The 18,239-nt window shown below is 35.1% G+C and overlaps 1 protein-coding gene across 1 annotated transcript; it reads left to right on the top strand.

The window, feature by feature from the left end:
- The first annotated feature begins 16,215 nt into the window (after positions 1 to 16,215).
- LOC145007408 (uncharacterized) lies at positions 16,216 to 17,345 on the top strand. Its single transcript, XM_078966348.1, has 3 exons — positions 16,216 to 16,767; positions 16,819 to 17,091; positions 17,175 to 17,345. The coding sequence occupies exons 1-3, from the start codon at positions 16,216 to 16,218 to the stop codon at positions 17,343 to 17,345; spliced, it is 996 nt and encodes a 331-aa protein (XP_078822474.1).
- The last annotated feature ends 894 nt before the right edge of the window (positions 17,346 to 18,239 follow it).

Below are 18,239 nucleotides of genomic sequence, written 5' to 3'. Positions count from 1 at the left end.
AATGAGAATTCCGAGATACACTCTTTTTGGAGTTCTCAAGGAATCTGGAATATTGTCTAGTCTTAACTTCCTTTTTGTGTGCATTTTGAGCTTCTATTTTAGGATCAACAATATCCTTCTTATTTGACACTAGTTTTCTCTTGGGATGAGATGAAGTTTTTGAAGTTTGTCTTGTAGATGGATTACTAAACTTGGGGTCAATGGGAACCAAATTTGTTTTGAGATTAATAAAGAGTCTGATTCACAAGAATCAGAGGAGACACAGCTTAAGGTTTCAACGTGATCATCTAAGGATGCCTATACAAACTCAGAGGTAACATATTCAGTTGTCTTCGGAATGAATTCTTCAACAACACGGTTGTTAGGAGGATTATGTTTCGAAATATAATCTACATGATTTGAAACACCGTGATGAAATTCTGTGGTCCGACTCAGGTTCAGGTTTGTCAAATACGGAAGAGGCGTGGAATCGGGACACTTGAAAACAATTGGTTGAAACTCAGGGATTAAATAAGCAAAGTGGTATGTGGTCTCAAGAAGGGGTGACAAGGGAGAAACAGGAGTGTCTGAATGTTTGATGGTCGAAACCTCTCCCATGAATGTCAAATTTTGCAATTCCTTTAAGGGAAGAACAATTGGTTTTGGATACTCACTTCCTAGACCAGGAGCTTTGGACCATGGATGACAAAAATTATGAGTCATCCATTCATTTGCTTCAAGCATGTCAATAGAATTATGCAAATCATCTATCTTTGCATTGAGAATTTTGTTATAAGAGTTTAAGACATTTCTTTCAGAATAAGTGATTTCACAGATGGCTTTCAAAATGATATATTCATCTTTTGACACTACAATCTCTCGTTCTAAAGACTCTATTTTTTAACTTCTTATCTTCAAAACGTAACCTAAGACGATTCAACTCAATTTCCTTCTTCTCACTGGATTCTATGGCTGACTCATAGGCTTTGTAAAGGATGTTCATATCCGATTGGATCTAGGTTAGATATGGTTCACAAATAGATAAATCAAAATTATTTTCAGTAATCATCATTTTTACCTGCTGAATGATGCTTCTCCCAGGTGGATCGTTTGTAGCCATGTAACAGTAGTTAGGCTCAACATCTTCATCATCTCTTTCATATCCAGACTACCAGTATCCTTCTTCACAATCAATTTCTTGTAGAGCCATGAGACACATGTGTCTGCCAGTTGTTACATCATCAGCGTCTCCAGACAACCAATATCCTTCTACATCCCTTGACACAGTTGTTACGAATGCTTTTTCACTTTCTGCCATCTCTTGAGCTCTCCGGGCGTAGTATGTAGAGTCCTTGATCTTTGGTTTTTGCGGAGCTTCAGCCAAGAAATCTTTTGCAAAGTGGTTTACATGTCCACACTTGTGACACATAATTTTTGGCTTGTCGAATTTTGGAATCTGCTGTGGTTCCAGAAATAGAGTTTGGCTTTGAGATGTTTGGTTTGTACACTGGAGGATTCTTCCGAGGTTGGTTGTAGTTCTGGTGCGGAATATGGTTGAGGATTGTTTTGGTGAGGGGTGTGGAATCGATTTTGATATGGTTTGTAAGAGGGATTGTAAGGATGCTTGTATTTCATGTAGATTAGAGCAAAATCTTGTTAGAATCGAATTTCAAAGTCTGTCTCATCAAGATTCAAGGTTTCCATAGGCTTATAGTTGGGGTTGATAAGAACCGAAACAACAGGAAGTGAGATTTGAATGAAAGGAATAACAGTAGTGAGATGGTCCGAAATGCCTGGGTTGGAAGTTTGATGAGAGTCATAGGAACTAACTAAGGTAGGAGGACTTCTGGAGAGCTCTCTTAAAGTCTGAGCGATGTTTAATTCATGACCTTGAAGCTCATCAAAGAGTTGATAGAGCTTAAGCTTTTTTTAGAGATCCATTACTCTGAAGACAACACCTCACATTTCCCTATCCTTTACCGAGGTTGTTAATGAACTTGAGATTGCACTCCACATGAGTTCGAACAATCTCATGAGCAGTCATGTTGTTGACTACGATTCGGTATCTATTTGAGGCTGAGGCAACAAATTCACCAGGAGTGTCAGTGAAGGTATCAAAATCATTGACAACCGAGGTGAGACACTTGTCTTTCATATTTTCCGAACCTTCAATCAAGTCTTGAAGTGTGTCCCATATCTCTTTAGCAGACTTGCACAGTTCGATGTGATCAAGGAGAGAAGGAGGATAACCAAACACCATTTATGAAAAAGCTACTTGATCAGCATGCAATTTTTGAAGATCATCGGCAGTAAGTCGTGCTTGTCGTTGTCATCTTGACCCATGAGAGTTGCAGCAACATCTCTAACAATTATTCGAACTGGAACACGTGTGCCTTCTTTAACGGATCTCCAAATAGCTTTACCTTTCTCTTTAGTAAGTAAAAATCTCTCCATTCTAAATTTACAATGATCATATTATTTAACAACTAGCAATGGGGCACGAGTAGGGAAACCTACGCTATTTTTAATTTGCATTGAATACATTTGTTGAGGATTAAAGCAGCCATTGAAGTTAAGATATCTTGAGAAACAGTGGTATATAGAAGAAATTTTATCCTGAACACAGAAATGATTGAAATACCAAGGTAATTTCAAATCAATGATAATCTGATCTTATGGATTCAAAGGACAACCACTCAAGCTCTGATAGCAATTGTTGGAACAAGAACGATCTAATGTGCAGGGACAAGGTTTGAAAACTCAAACCTTGAATGAATGCTTAAGATCAATGTCTGCTTACTAATAAATATTCTAGTCAATCCTGGCAAGAGCAGTCAAGTCTGAGCTAATGTAATCAACAAAGTATTCAATATATTTAATGAAGAGAGAAGATAATGATCAAAGTAAAGTTAATAAATAAAGAACAAGAAGAATGCTTGAGAGAATATTCAGAAAGATGAAGTAACTTGGATATTGCTTAAAAAGAGTGAAAAATGATATGTCATTGATTTAACTTTGAAATCTCCTATAAATAGGAGTACATGAAACATCGTACTAACCGATTACAATCAAAGGACTAGATAAAAGAGTTACATCTGACACTCAGAATATCTGTGCTTGTCAAATAAAGCTAAGTCCTATGGCAAGTTAAATCAAACAAAAGACAAATACAATTAATGTTAAGAGACAAAACATTGATTCCTGATAACAAACATTCCAGACATAAAGTCCATTCCGGAATGCCTTCACTTCCAATATTCATATCACCAACATATCTTGAAGTCCGGACGTAAACAGATTCCGTACCAATCTTCACTTTGGAACACCATCTGACTTCGGAATTGACATTTGAACTTAGGATTGCAAGAGATTCACTTTCAGATTTCAACAATCACCCCTAAGTGAACCTAGCAATCAAGTCAGCTTAGATAGCTTCTTCCTTAATGAATGTGTAGGCTCTGAAAAACCATTCTGGAACTTTGATGTACCAGATCAGCTAACTTATAAACTTTGCTTTGACCTGTTTCGGAGGTTCATACTTGGATGCATAGTTGATGAACTTTAGAAGAGATTTGCTGGGAACCAAGTTTTTGTTAAGGACTCTGAAAAAGTTCTTCTTGTTTGTCTTCCTTGATGTGTAAACAAACCCTAGAACCGGTTCATTAATTGGACCATCCGTAAGCAATTCGGCTTCAGGAAGCAAAGTCGATTTTTGCAACAAAGTCTTCAATTCCGTATAAGTGAGCCAACTCGTAATCGCATCTTCAAAATTTCGCGACATAGTCTTTGAGCAAACTCAGGCCAGTATGGTAAGCTCCAATACTGATATCATCGTTTTGGATTCCTCGAAAGTGAGCAGCTAATGTAAGAATTACATTCGGATTCATCGATGGGAAGTTAGCATCAGAGATGGTTTGGTATGTTTGTTTGTTCCAGATGATGTGATACCGGAACAATGGATAGTCAAGCTCGAATTTCACCAAGATCTTTCTTCCGAACCCTTGAATCTTTGTTATTCTCTTCCTTGTCCACACTTCCTTTAGAGGTTGTGTATTCTTGGAGTAGAATGTTTTATGCCTTTCTCACTCAGTCCGGATGATCATCTTCGGATTATCATTAGGGTGAAGAGGAGCCAACTTGATGTAGAACTTGTTGTAGAGAGAAAAAGGAAGATCGAGTTGTTCAAAATCATGTGTTGGAACATCATAATATATGAAAGGAATGATTTCATGATCACGAAGGATGCCTTCACGGTAAAGAGGGGATATTCCACGCATCGGATCTTATGTTATATTAGTGTGTTAAAATTCAGTTTTGTTTGGGGGCAAGCAAAAGTCAAGTGTGGGGTATTTGGATATGGGCATATTTAATTATAAAATTCATGCATTATCTTTAATACTTTATGTTGATTTTATCTTATTTAATGAACAAAACATGATTAATTCATTTAGAATTTCATTTTTCAACAATAATGACATGCTAGGTGGAAAAGGAAGCGGAACTAGCGATTGGGAGCTTGGAGATTAGATTTTGAAGTAAGAAGGTTGTTGCTGGACAGCTTGGCCACTCGTCAGTGTTTTAGCCATATCTCATGAACCGTAACTCCAATTGACAAGAATCAAAATGTTCTAAAAATTAGACACAAGTTTGGATGACTTTCATGTTTTGAGAAAATGTTGATGATAAGAGAACTCGACAAGTTGGGAATCAACTCGAAGAGTTGATCAGAAAGTTCACGATTCTTGATGCTGACTTGCCGTACATGGGATTTTAATGTCCAACTCGATGAGTTGGCTCACAAACTCGTAGAGTTGGAACTGTTTTCAGAATTTATATATAGAAACGCTTCTCTTTATAGCATAGGACTTTTATCGATCCTGGGCCACTTTCATTCTTTCTCGTACAATTTGAATCTTGTCAATGGTGTCTTGAATCATTTTAGGACCACCATGGACTTTCTGTCCTACATCACGCTAACATAATGGAGTATGATATTTATGCCCATACAGTGCTTCATATACCTTCAATATATTTTCTACTATTTGGATCGTTCTCTTCTTCTGACCATGTGTAAGGGGATAATAAACTGTGTTGAGAATGACACGAGATCTCAATTCACCTTGCATACTTTCCCATGAGTGAGAAGTGAAGCTACTATCACGATCATAAGTAATCTTTAGCGGAACACCATGTCTCGCAACAGTTTCATCTAAGTATACCTTGTGCGTATTTCTCTATTGGATCTGTTTCACATATGGCAAGAAAATGTGCACTCTTAGTTAGTCGGTCGACAATTACCCAAATGATATCATTCTGTATAGCAGTCATTAGTAATTGGAGCAGCACTAGACATAAAATCATTCCATAATTCTATTTGCCTATCAGGGGTAATCCATGCAAATCATTGGGGAAAATATCAAGATATTTATTATCAACAGGAACATCATTTACAGTTTTCTTCTCCTCTATTGAGATATCAAATGTATACACTAGATAAGTAGAATACCACTTCGATTTAAATTTACGAATTTTAGGAAAAAAAATTCTATAAGATTTTTAGGTCTTTGTTAACTGTAGACATAAATAGGATACTTCCCTTCGATAGGGATGCGTACCATCTTTTCGTAACACCAGAGTTATATGTGGTTCTTTAATAACCAATCCATGCCGAGAATAATATCAAAGTTGGCCAATAAGATACGAATTAGGTTAGCAAGAAGACTATAACCTTCAGTTTCTATAACAAAATCTCTATAGACTTTATCAGCAAGTAATGATACACTTCTTGTGGTATCTACATGAAATGATTGGTCGAATGTATAACAAGCAATTTGAAAAGAATTCATAAATTCATGAGACACAAAAGAATCTGAGACATCAGAATCTAAAGTTGACAAGAAATAAACTAGTAACAACACTCGTGTCCTCGCGTGCCTGCTATATGGTAATCTAATTTATATAGCCTTTAGCTTTTGGTTTGCCAAACCATTCTCAAACTCTTCAAACTTCTTAATTGATGGCGGTGTTCTTACCTGCACTCGCTCTTCATTCTCCATTAGGCCTTCGGTCCTAATCTCTGAGTTAAAAACTCAGTTTGCATTGCAGACTCTTGGTCCTTCTTAAATTCGATGTATAGACTTAACTCACGTTAAAGTCTTCACTTTTTCTACAACAACAATTCGAATGGTCACATTCTAATGACCTTTGATTTCATAACGTAGAAGACAGACAATGAACCATACTCTTGTCTCTTTTAGTCAAACACTATCATAGAAGAAACCTTCCTTCATGTTCTAATGTGATATAATATCTTCATAACTAGTAGCATTTCTAGCTAATGGTTGCTTAATCCTTTCATGAAGGTTGTTATACTTTTATCGACTACCTCGACCATCTCCTTCTTCGATCTTCCTACTGAAGTTTCATTTCTACCAAAACATGGTTCTCTGAACCAATCAACTTACTTCGCATATTTATATTAATCGGACTTGATTCTTTATGACCATTAAGGTCTGAACGAAAATCATCTTCTTAGTCATCACCGAAATGAAGGTAATGACATACTCGAACAAAAACGGAATCAATTTCTGGCTTCTTGGTAACCTTCTGACTTTCCCTAATCCGAGTGTGAGTACTTTTCTTCCAGTAGTATAGGCCACTACTACTATTCACACCTACTCATACTCGTCCCAAGTATTATATCGTAGTTTTCCAAGTCACCATTCAAAAGTTTTCACAAAGAGACTTATCACACATGAATGTTTTCAAACAAGTACATACAACAATTTCTCCTAGACTCAACTAGGGATTTCACATTTCTATCAAACATATCTTGGATTTCTTATACTCACCTTCTAGAATCCTTTTTACACATATGCTCGATCCTAATACCTTTTTATAGGTCGATAGAAATTTTACTTCCAATTCTTCATATAAATTCTTTCTCGGGTAGTGTCTACTCTGCAAGACACACTACACCAAAAAATATTCTAGCAGTGTAGAGACAAACAGTTTCCAACTACTTGTATCATTTTCTAACTCATGCAAATCATCTTTTTTCATTTCATTACTCTTCCATGACATCGTCATTCCTGTTTATGAGTAAGTCTTTTTCTCATGGGTGTATCTTTTAAGTCTGCTTCATAGGAGTCTATCCTAGGAAGTCCGTATTATAGCTGCATCTCAGCAAGCTCTACCAGCTTCAACTTGGTTCTCTATAATTCCTAACTACTTTATCTCTTCTCATACAATATTATGGGTGTATTCCTTTTTCAACTAAGCATTCTACCTTACTTAGACAAGTAAGTTCCTTAGCCTTTTACCACTAAATGAATTAATTCACCATCCTAATCATGTATCTTAAAGTCGGCTTAACATACAATGGAACTTCCATAAGGATGTGATAGAAGTCAATCGTCACTCAGTATTATTAAATACTAAATCTGAACATCCTGTATAAGGTTACTACTCGAACTACACACTACATCAACATGTTTAGGCAAAGTTTTGGCCTATTGAGTCTGAAAACTTCATTAGCCTTTCCTTTGATCATCATTTAATTCTTCTAAATTTTTGCACAACATCAATTGCGATACTATCGAAGTATTTATCACCATCTTCAGTTCTTCTGACTCTATAACCAAGCACTGCTTTAATCTGGACAGCGGTGGAACAACTTCGTAGATTACACCAACACATTTATCTCGCCCAAATGTGTTTCAAACGCACATCATTCTTCCAAAGATGTTATTATTTCATCAAACATACTTTAAATGTACAATACCACTCTATAGGGATTAATACACTATTTACGATAACACTTCATAAATATTATTTTACGATATCCCTCGATCGCTTATGTATAAAATTATCGATGTCAACTATCATAAGTCTCTTTATCACTTCGAAAAGTTTCTTATCAGTTATAACAAGGAAATTTTAGAATCTGGTATACTTAAAATTTCTTCTTCCAGACCGTCGTCGGCAACATACCTTAAACTTTCTCAAATAATAGCAATATAGGTAAGCAACCTAAGGCATGCTATATTCATTTATCATTTAACACATATTAGAATATAAGGCATAACTCCTATAATATTCTAGTGCATGTGTCCATTTAGGTATTCAACCTAAAATATACTAGATACACGTCGTATCATCATCCCTTAGCAATACATGTTTAAATCTAGAAATTCTCAAAATTCCTAGTTCACTTAAACTAATTCTCTAAAAAATTTAAAGTAACTTAATATTTTAGAATACTAGGGTTTATCACTACCAAATACCCCACTTAAATCAATCCTATGGTTTGTATCCATATACTTACAATGAATCCGTTCATATATTGAACTTCCAACGGTTTAAGTGTAAATACCAATCTGTTGTATTTAGTTCACTTAAACCACTGCTCTGATACCATTAATTGAAAGACCCACACTTTCATATGAAACTTAAAACTACATTATATTACTCCAAAACAAGCAACATGCATATTCATAAATAATATTTTACATTGATAATTTGGTTAGAAAAGACTGGATACAAACCGACTAAATTTTAGTATATTACATAACTACCCAGGAATCTGTTATTCATATACACACATAAACCCAAGTACAAAAGTAATAGTATAAACTATTCTAAATCATCCAACGGTATAAAACTATATTGGATGCTTATCACCTGCAATTGTTAAACACTGAGAGTGGTAAGCAGTGACGCTTAGTGAGTTCAAGAATAGATAAAATATAACGCTATGCCATATATATATACTTTAATATGGCAGAAGCAAAGTGGAACATGGAACAACATAAGCATATGTGAATCATGTGACAAGCTTTCCATATTAATCAATGATTTGATTCAAGGATATACAATCAATGAGACATAACAGTTTCTATATTGGATATATATCAATAAAGCTTCAGCCTAAATGGCATAGAAGACATACACTTACTGGTTAAACATTTTGGTAGATTTCAGGCTTTCAACCCTATCTAACCTTCTGCCAATGCCATAGAATAGAACTCATTCTCTTACGAAACATGCTCTACATGGTTAGAGGCTACACACCAGTACCAATGTGAATCTAAGTCCTTTCATTGATGACATGGCGAAAGGTACAACTTTGCTATCATAATTAGCAGAAATAATAACAATGGAAAAGCACATAGCACATATAACACATAACATACAATTGTTCCTATATATTGAAACTCACCGTGAAATAACCGAGGATTAATTTGGGCAGCACTTCGACTCTAAATATGACTTTCTATGACGAAACCGAGGATTTTAGTTGAAAACCGGCCTTATTTGGGCAGAGTTTCGGCTAGAAAATATGATTTTCTCGGAATTCGGAGTGTCGGGAATGAACCAGGTGCCTCGGGGGGGGGGGGGGGGTGCTAGGGTTAATTGAGAGAGAGTAGAGGGTGAAATAGAGTAAAATTTGTAAACAAAATTTGGTTGCCATCGATTTCTATTTGTAGGGTCTGAAACAAGATTTACATTGGGTGTAAATCCTTATGTATGCGAGGTGTTTTACCCCGATAATCTCTTCACTGGGCGTACAGTTCATTACTCGGGGCGTAATACATTGCGGCTCAGTACACTGGGCGTACTCTGATACGTAGCTCTAGACGTGTCGAACCTGCGTGACATGTGTCTCATGCAAGGGTTTGGGCGATGTGGCCAATTTTTGTTCACACACTAGTACGTTGGGCGTACGAACGAAGTACGTGGGGGCGTACACAAAATTTAGCCAAAGTTATATAATTCATAACTTTCGTATACGAACTCTGTTTTTGACATTCTTTATATCCACGCGTAGGTGACATTATGCTCTACAACTTTCGTTTAGACTCCGTCGGCTAATTTTGACTTTATTTTTAAAGTTATATTTTTAACAGGCCGGGACAGGAAAAGTCCGTTAAAAATTCATAACTTCTTCATCTGACATCCGTTTTTGTCTGTCTTTTCACTGTTGTACTACTATGGATGTGACATTTGATTCTCGTTTAGGTTGTCTCGGCTAAAAATCACTTGATCTTTATTTTGAGGTTTTAGTTGTCTACTGTTATACCAAATCTTAGAAAAATCATAACTTCCTTATACGAAGTCAGATTTTGACGTTCTTTTTATGAAAGTTCTTGGTTTAACGAATACTAAAACTTTCATTTAGATCATAAAGGCTAAAAAGTAGTTTTTTGAAAACTCACTTTTTACGTCATACGGCGTCAGGCCGGTTCTGTCGTAAAACTTCAATAAGTCATAACTTCTTCGTTATAACTCATATTTCGATGAGGTTTTCGCCTAAACATTTCTAATGAGATTATTTACAAATTTCATTAACATTATTTTCACTTATTTCCAACTTCATGTTTTCATTAATTTCAATAACTAACATTTATTTGGAATCTCATAAGACTTCTAATACATTTAAAATGATTCTAAACATAGTTTTACTTCAATTATAGTAAAAACTATCTGTTAGAACTCAATATTCAAATTCATATAATATTTCATAATAGTATTCACTATTAAAATTACATAACACGATAATTGAACGTGCATGTTACATATATGATGACATTTTGTTGATTGGATGATAAGTTCTAAAGTTATTAAGTTGTTTGGCCAAAGGTTTGGGATCAGGCTAGTATGTGGGATGTACACCCGAGTACACGGAGCATACTGGCTGTGAACACGTTTCTGAATTGATCGCGTACGCAAGCGTACGAGCCTGTTACATCGAGCGTACACTTAACCGTGGGTCGAAGGAGTTCTGGGCTTGAGTTTTTGGGCTATATTCATTTAGGCTTGTTCCCTTAACTCCTATGGATAATTTTTGGACTTTGGGATTTCTTTGATTGGTCCATATTGGGCTATGGGTGCCATTTAAGAAATTGGGCCTTTAGGGAGCAAATGGGTTAGGCCTTGTTTTGGGCCAAGTAGGAAAAAGGGTAAAATGGTCTTTTACTTTGGATGTTTGACAAGTGATCTAGATTCTTGATTTTGGATTAAGATCCAATTATTAATTAGATATTAATAATGATGATAGAGTGGAGATTTTCTGGATCAGCATACTGATATTTTATTAGAGACATTCAGTAGTTTGAGGTGAGTTTCCTCACTATGTTTAGCGGGTCAAAGGCACTAATGCCAACCCTTAGTTTATTATGATTAGGATGTTAGTTGTCTGTGTGACTTTACAAGTATGATTTTTAATTTGTTTACCAGGCGGGGCCTGATGAATATATTGTATGCTATTTATGTTTGTGATTTTTGCATGTGTTTATGCCCACAAGTGGCAATAAGATCTAGAGGTCAAAGTTGGGGATATGGTTCTCCAAAAGGTGTCACCTTCGAAAGGTGTGATATGATTCAGAAAGAGGGCCAATTTGGGCCCCAAGCACATCGGTACTTTCAGGGTTTTGGCCCGGGTGGGCCGGGTTGCTTATCACTTGGATCTTCCCTAAGAGCTTAGTTAAATCTATAGCATGTTCCACGTCTCTCAATTGCGGAAATGTTTAGTTGACAATGTTTTGGTGGTTCCATTGGAGGATATCAGGAGGATGATTGCCTGATTTATATTGAGAGATCAGTGGCGATTCTTGACAGAAAGACGAAAACCTTGAGGAACAAAGTTGTTGAGTTAGTGAAAGTTGAGTGATAACATCACAAAGGTTCGGAAATAATCGTGGGAGCCGCAGGATGAGATGAGGGAGCATTACCCTGAGTTATGTGGTAGCAAACTTCAAGGATGAAGCCTGGTTTAAGTGGCGGAGGACTGCAACATTCGAACTATTGGTATGTTTCTTTTTTAATCCTTTATGCAAAAACATTTCATTTTGGTCCCTAGCTTAGTACACAGGGTGTACCCTATGGGCACGCTGAGTGTATTGCTTCCTCAATAAATCGTGGATGCACCCATATATGTTGGGCATACGTGGGAGAGCATAGGGCATACTCCGGCTAGCTAGAACCCCTAATATTTAGGGTTTTACTCCTAAATAAGCTCATTATGTCCCTTGAACCTTGCCTCTTATCAGCATCCATCCTAAACCCTAATCTCGACCCTTAGCCACCATTTTAGTATTTTTGAGCTCTTGTGAAGAATATTAGTGTTTTCATGTCCATTTTGAAGAGATAGAAGATCATTGAAGGTTCATTGCTTGGAGTGAAGCTTAAAGATCCAGAGTTGTCACCTCTTTTGCAAGCTATTGAAGGTAAAAAGATCTTAGCCTGACATCTCTGTGTGTAGATCTAGTTTGGGGTGATTCATGGCTTATTTTATTTCCTTGGTTTGTCATTGTGAGTAAAAGTCACTCCAGGAACTTAGTCTCTAGATCTGGATGCTTTAGAGGTCCCTAATGCATAACAATGTCACCTTGGGGTGTTTTTTGCCATGCAAAGGCTTAAAGCCTTCAAATTTATTGATTAGGACTTTTATATGATGACATTTTGTGGATTGGATGATAAGTTCTGAAGTGATTAAGTTGTTTGGCCAAAGGTTTGGGATCAGGCTAGTATGTGGGGTGTACACCTGAGAAAACTGAGCATACTGGCCGTGAACACGTTTCTGAATCGATCGCGTACGCAAGCGTATGATCCTGGTACATTGAGTGTACATTTAACTGTGGGCCGAACGAGTTCTGGGCTTGAGGTTTTGGGCTATATTCATTTAGGCTTGTTCCCTTAACTCCTATGGATAATTTTTGGACTTTGGGATTTCTTTGATTGGGCCGTATTGGGCTATGGGTGCTATTTAGGAAATTGGGCCTTTAGGGAGCAAATGGGTTAGGCCTTGTTTTGGGCCGAGTAGGAAAAAGTGTAAAAAGGTCTTTTACTTTGGATGTTTGACAAGTGATCTAGATTCTTGATTTTGGATTAAGATCCAATTATTAATTGGATATTATTGATGATGATAAAGTGCAGATTTTCTGGATCAGCAAACTGATATTTTATTAGAGAGATTCATCAGTTTGAGGTGAGTTTCCTCACTATGTTTAGCAGGGTCGTAGGCACCAATGTCGGCCCTTAGTTTATTATGATTAGGATGTTAGTTGTCTGTGTGACTCTACAAGTATAATTTTTGATATGTTTACCAGGCAGGGCCTGATGACTATATTGTACGCTATTTATGTTTGTGATTTTTGCATGTGTTTATATGTTTGTATGTATATCGGGCGGGGCCCGATACCAAGTGGGGTTTGATGACTGACAGATCTGTTCGGAGCAGAGTTCGATACCGGCGGGGCCCATTATATGTATGATATGTATGTTATGTGGTATTTTGGGGAATTCACTATGCTTTGTGCTTACGATTTCAGTTTATGTTTCAGGTACTTCTGGTTCGAAAGGAAAGAGCTCGGGATGATTGCAGTGCATACACGACATTGTTCCACATTTTATATTACTCTGATGTACTTTGATGTTTATTGATACACTCTGATTCACCATGTTTTCTATGATGTTGTTTTGGATAATTGTTTTATTAATCTAAAAATCAAAATTTTTAGTCTTAATTTTGGGACGTTACAATAATCTGATATACAGACTCTATTACTGATGGTCTAATACAAATTAATTCATTCTTAGTTGACTTAATTCATATTCAATAAATTACCAATATACTAATATTATATATATATATATATATATATATATATATATATATATATATATATATATATATACACACACACACACACACACACACACACATATATATATATATATATATATATATATATATAATGTCATTAAAATGAGGGTGGTGCGAGTTGGGTATTGGTTCATCCAGTCCCATACTTAGTACCCTTTTTACGGGGAATACTCATCCCTGATTGGGGCTGGTAAACCGGGTTCCCACCAGGTTGGGTGAAATTTTTATGCATAATGTACCTTTGATACAACCAATCTTAGCTACTTAGAACCACATTGAGAAGAACTTAACGAAAACAGAATCGTAAACAAGGAACCAAAATCAATCTAATCATCTCATAACCAAAATCAAGCCCTCACCATCTCAGAATAAAGTAAACAACACAATGGAAGGTGATATCCTGGTTAGAGGAGCCATGGAGGACCGATTTATGATGAGTTTTCCTACTCTTTCCGCCATGGCTAAGGTTGCTACATCGGAAGAGAGAGGCGGCGATGAGTTATACACATATGAGATTGAGAGTTGCTCCAATTTTGGATAACAATTCGGTGCTCCATCACCTTCCATTTTCACCTTGGCTGCCAAATCGATGTACTCTACAAGGCAATAAAAGTTACCCCAAATTGAAGCACTTGGTAAATAATAGTGGTCTGACTTTGCTAGAGTTGAAAGAGGGAGAAAGATGAGACTTCGTAAGTGATAGAATCTGGTGTATTATCAGGTGAGACTTGAGAGAAGAAGAATGATGGTTTCTTGGATTTAATTTGGAAGAAAGAGAAAGAGGTTTCAATTAAGAACAAGGAAGAGAAGATCAATAGATTCCATGGGAGAACGAAGGGATTTGGGTGGGACCCATACATTCTAAACAATTTCATTTGATCATTTAAAATAAAACAAAATAATTAAAATAAGAAATAAGCGTATATTGATCATTTCAAATCCACCAGGGACCATCAATGCAATAAACTTAAACCATAGGGAGAGTCCAAGTTAAAAAAAATTAGGGACTAAATACCCAAACTACCTCAAACCACAGTGATTATCTATGCAATTTACCTTAAAAAAATATGGCAACTCACATCTCATAAAAATAACAAGATCTTGTACGGATATGATAAATATGACGTGGCGTTGATATACCAGCCAAAAAAAATAAAATAATAAATAATAAAGATGAGACTGTTCCTCTAATCTAATAATTTGTTAAACTTTGATAGATAGAAATTTGAAATTTCGTCTATAAAAAGATCACAACTAAACTAAACAACTAGATTACTATATGTTTTATTTTATTTTCACTATTGAAATGCACTTCGGATGCTTAAAGTGATTTTAGACAATGGAAGCCCAACCAAAAATATTAATCACCCGTAGCCAAGTGCCCCAGTCCATCAAATTACATTCCACAGCCCAAAATACTCGAATGTTTTTTTTTTTTCATTAATAGAAATTCGAACCATAGCAACACACACTCTCACAGCCACCACGAGTTCGTGTCAGCAAACAACAGCACATCAGGCCGTCCGGCGTGGCCACTACCCTACCGTCCACCACACCATTCGCTTCCAGTTCCGACAACACCAGAGCTATCGACAATCTCCACCACAATACAAGTCCACACTTCTCTCTTAGAGCATCCACATCGGTTGTTTGTTGCTCTTTCAATTGGTCTTTCAAATGACGTGGCAATTCCAAGTATGCATAGTTCTTTCATATATTGAAAGCCTTGCAAATGTCATTTCATTTCATTGGTCCCACTTACTATAAATGTATTTTTATATAAAATAATTTTTTACTTATTTATTAAAGTACATATTATTAAGTTTGTTATGTAATTTGTAAATTACAAATACTTACCTTAATGATTATAGGTATAAAGTTTATATTATAATCATATTAAAATAGTATATTTACTATTTATATATTAAAAAAAGTTATGTTTATATTAAAAAATATTATATTTGAATGGGTGTTTAGTTATGAATACTTTTTTACAAAATTATATATATATATATATATATATATATATATATATATATATATATATATATATATATATATATATATATATATTGGAAAGGAGTAGTAGCATTGAATTGATGTAGAAGTTAATTGCAAAGCTAACCTGGCATCATTGAATGACTAATTAGCATTGCACTTATGTGGATGGTTTTCAGATATTTAAGTATTACAATTTTCTAAATCTTTTGTTACGTGGTACTTGTTATTTGTTCATAATTAATTATTTCCTTGTTTGTGTTTAATTGTTACCTTTGTAGTGATTAAAATATGTTTGGTTTTATTGAAAATAAAATCGTTAATTGTTAGGGTTTATAACTTGGTAGATTGTTAACTTAGGTTGGCTTTTGTTGTCCTTCAGTTATTTCCCTTATTTAAATAATTTATTAACTGGTAATTTTTAGTAGCTAATAATTGTTTATTTGACTTAATTTGATTCTAGAAAATGTTGAAAAAAGTAGAATTAGCTAATTCTTATATTATATGGCCAGAAAAAAAAATGAAGATAACTCTGAAAAGGAAAATACCACCAGGATTTGATATTGATGATAATGGAGGGGAATCTTCATTCTTCAAGTGAAGATACCTCTGATAATATATCCCAACCTAGCTCTATATTTTCATTTGGGGATCCAAGTATTCAAGATCATACCAATATTTCCAAATCAACAGCCAAAACCATTCTTGAAGAAATTGGTGATGATGTGTTTAACTTGTTGTTTGATCTGCCTGATATTGATTATACAAAGAAACAAATCATTGTTGTTTTTCGTTATGTTGATGCATTTGGAATTGTTCATGAGAAAAATGTTGGTCTCGTTAATGTGTTGGAGATATCTGCATTATCCCTTAAATCTTCCATTGATTCTTTTTTTGCTCAAAATGGACTCGGTTTGAAAAAAGTTAGAGGTCAAAGTTATAACGGAACAAGCGATATGCGTGATGAGTTTAATGGTTTAAAAGATTTAATCAAAAAAGAAAATAGCTTAGCGTATTATGTACATTATTTTGGTCATCAACTTGAGTCGCTTGTTGTGGCAATTGCAAAAACACATTTTGGTGTTGGGAATTTCTTTGACATGACATCCGTTCTCAACAAAGTGGTTTGTACTTCTTGCAAACGAAAAGATATGATTCGATAAAATTACAAAAAGAAAGTACAAGAAGCTATCGGTATTAGTGAAAATGAAAATATGCTAAATCATCTTTTTTCAAGTGGTGGAAATAAGGTGATTGATTTTCACCGCAACACACTTTCGCATGTGCTTCATGTGTTTCCTTCTATTTTTAAGGTGCTTGAATATGTTGAAGAGGAAGGTGATAGTAGTTTGAGTCGACATCAAGCAAATGGTCTCCACACCTATTTAAAATCATTTGATTTTGTGTTCTATTTGCACTTGATGTTGCAAATTTTAGGGATTACACATGTATTGCCAGTTTGCCACGAGCTCTTCTAGGAGAAGGTAAAGATGTCCTGAACGCTATGTTATTGGCAAAATCAACTAAACAGGTATTGCAAAAGTTTAGAGATGACGGGTTTGATTCACTTTTGAAAGATATCTTTTCTTTTTGTGAAAAACGCGATATTGAAACGATGAACATGGCAAAAGATTATTATGTTAATCCAAAAAACCCTAAACAAAAGACTAATATCACGTATCAACAGTATTACGAGTTTTGAAGAGTTTCATGATCGTTTTAGTGAGGAAAGCTCCAATTCGCTTATTTGTACAATTGCTTTGAATCCACGTGATTCATTTCATGAGTTTAACCAATCAAAATTACTTAAATTGGCTAAGATGTATCCAACTTGACTTCTACATAGACATTATGAAAAAAGATAAAAGATTTGTTAACTTGGAAAGTATTTCTGACCTTGCTAGAGTGATGGTGGAAACAAAGAAACATATTGTGTTTCCATTAGTCTATCGATTATTGAAGCTAGCATTGGTTTTACCTGTTGAAGATGAAACATGGGGGGTTTAGGAGACTCTAAATTAACAGGTTTGAAAGTGATTTTGGGTTTATGTATTTATATTTATTATAAAATTTGCTGTTCATTTTAAGAGCAAAACAGTCGCTATATCCTTAATGGTGATTTTCTGCTCCTCAATTGATGGCTTTAGTTTAATCTGAAAACTATCAACTAAATATGTATTTATATATTTTTAAAAGAAATTTTAACAAAATGTTTTTGCTATTTGTAATTCAGATATTGGATGAATACTTTTTGGTCGACCTAAATAATCTGTAATATCAAAGATAATACAAAGATACATATAAAGTTATAAACTGACAAGTGAATGTGATGTGATAGGTGGCCAAATCATGACCCGACTATAAAAATTCCATTGAATGACGTATATTTTCTCCATCACCAGCTTGGCAATCACATCGTTTGATAATATGATTATTTATGACTTTTATTATTGCTTGTGGTGATAAAAAGGCCAACATTCAAAAAGAATGAGCCACAAAACGATATTTCTATTAAACTTGCTTCATTCTTTATTTGGACATATATTAAAAAGTATTTTAAGAATATCTTTACAACCGAAGACATTCATGAAAAGGA

The sequence above is a fragment of the Lactuca saligna genome, chromosome 7 (genome assembly GCF_052625555.1).
Source record: "Lactuca saligna cultivar CGN05327 chromosome 7, ASM5262555v1, whole genome shotgun sequence".
NCBI lineage: Eukaryota > Viridiplantae > Streptophyta > Magnoliopsida > Asterales > Asteraceae > Lactuca > Lactuca saligna.
This window is presented reverse-complemented; position numbering and strand designations above follow the sequence as displayed.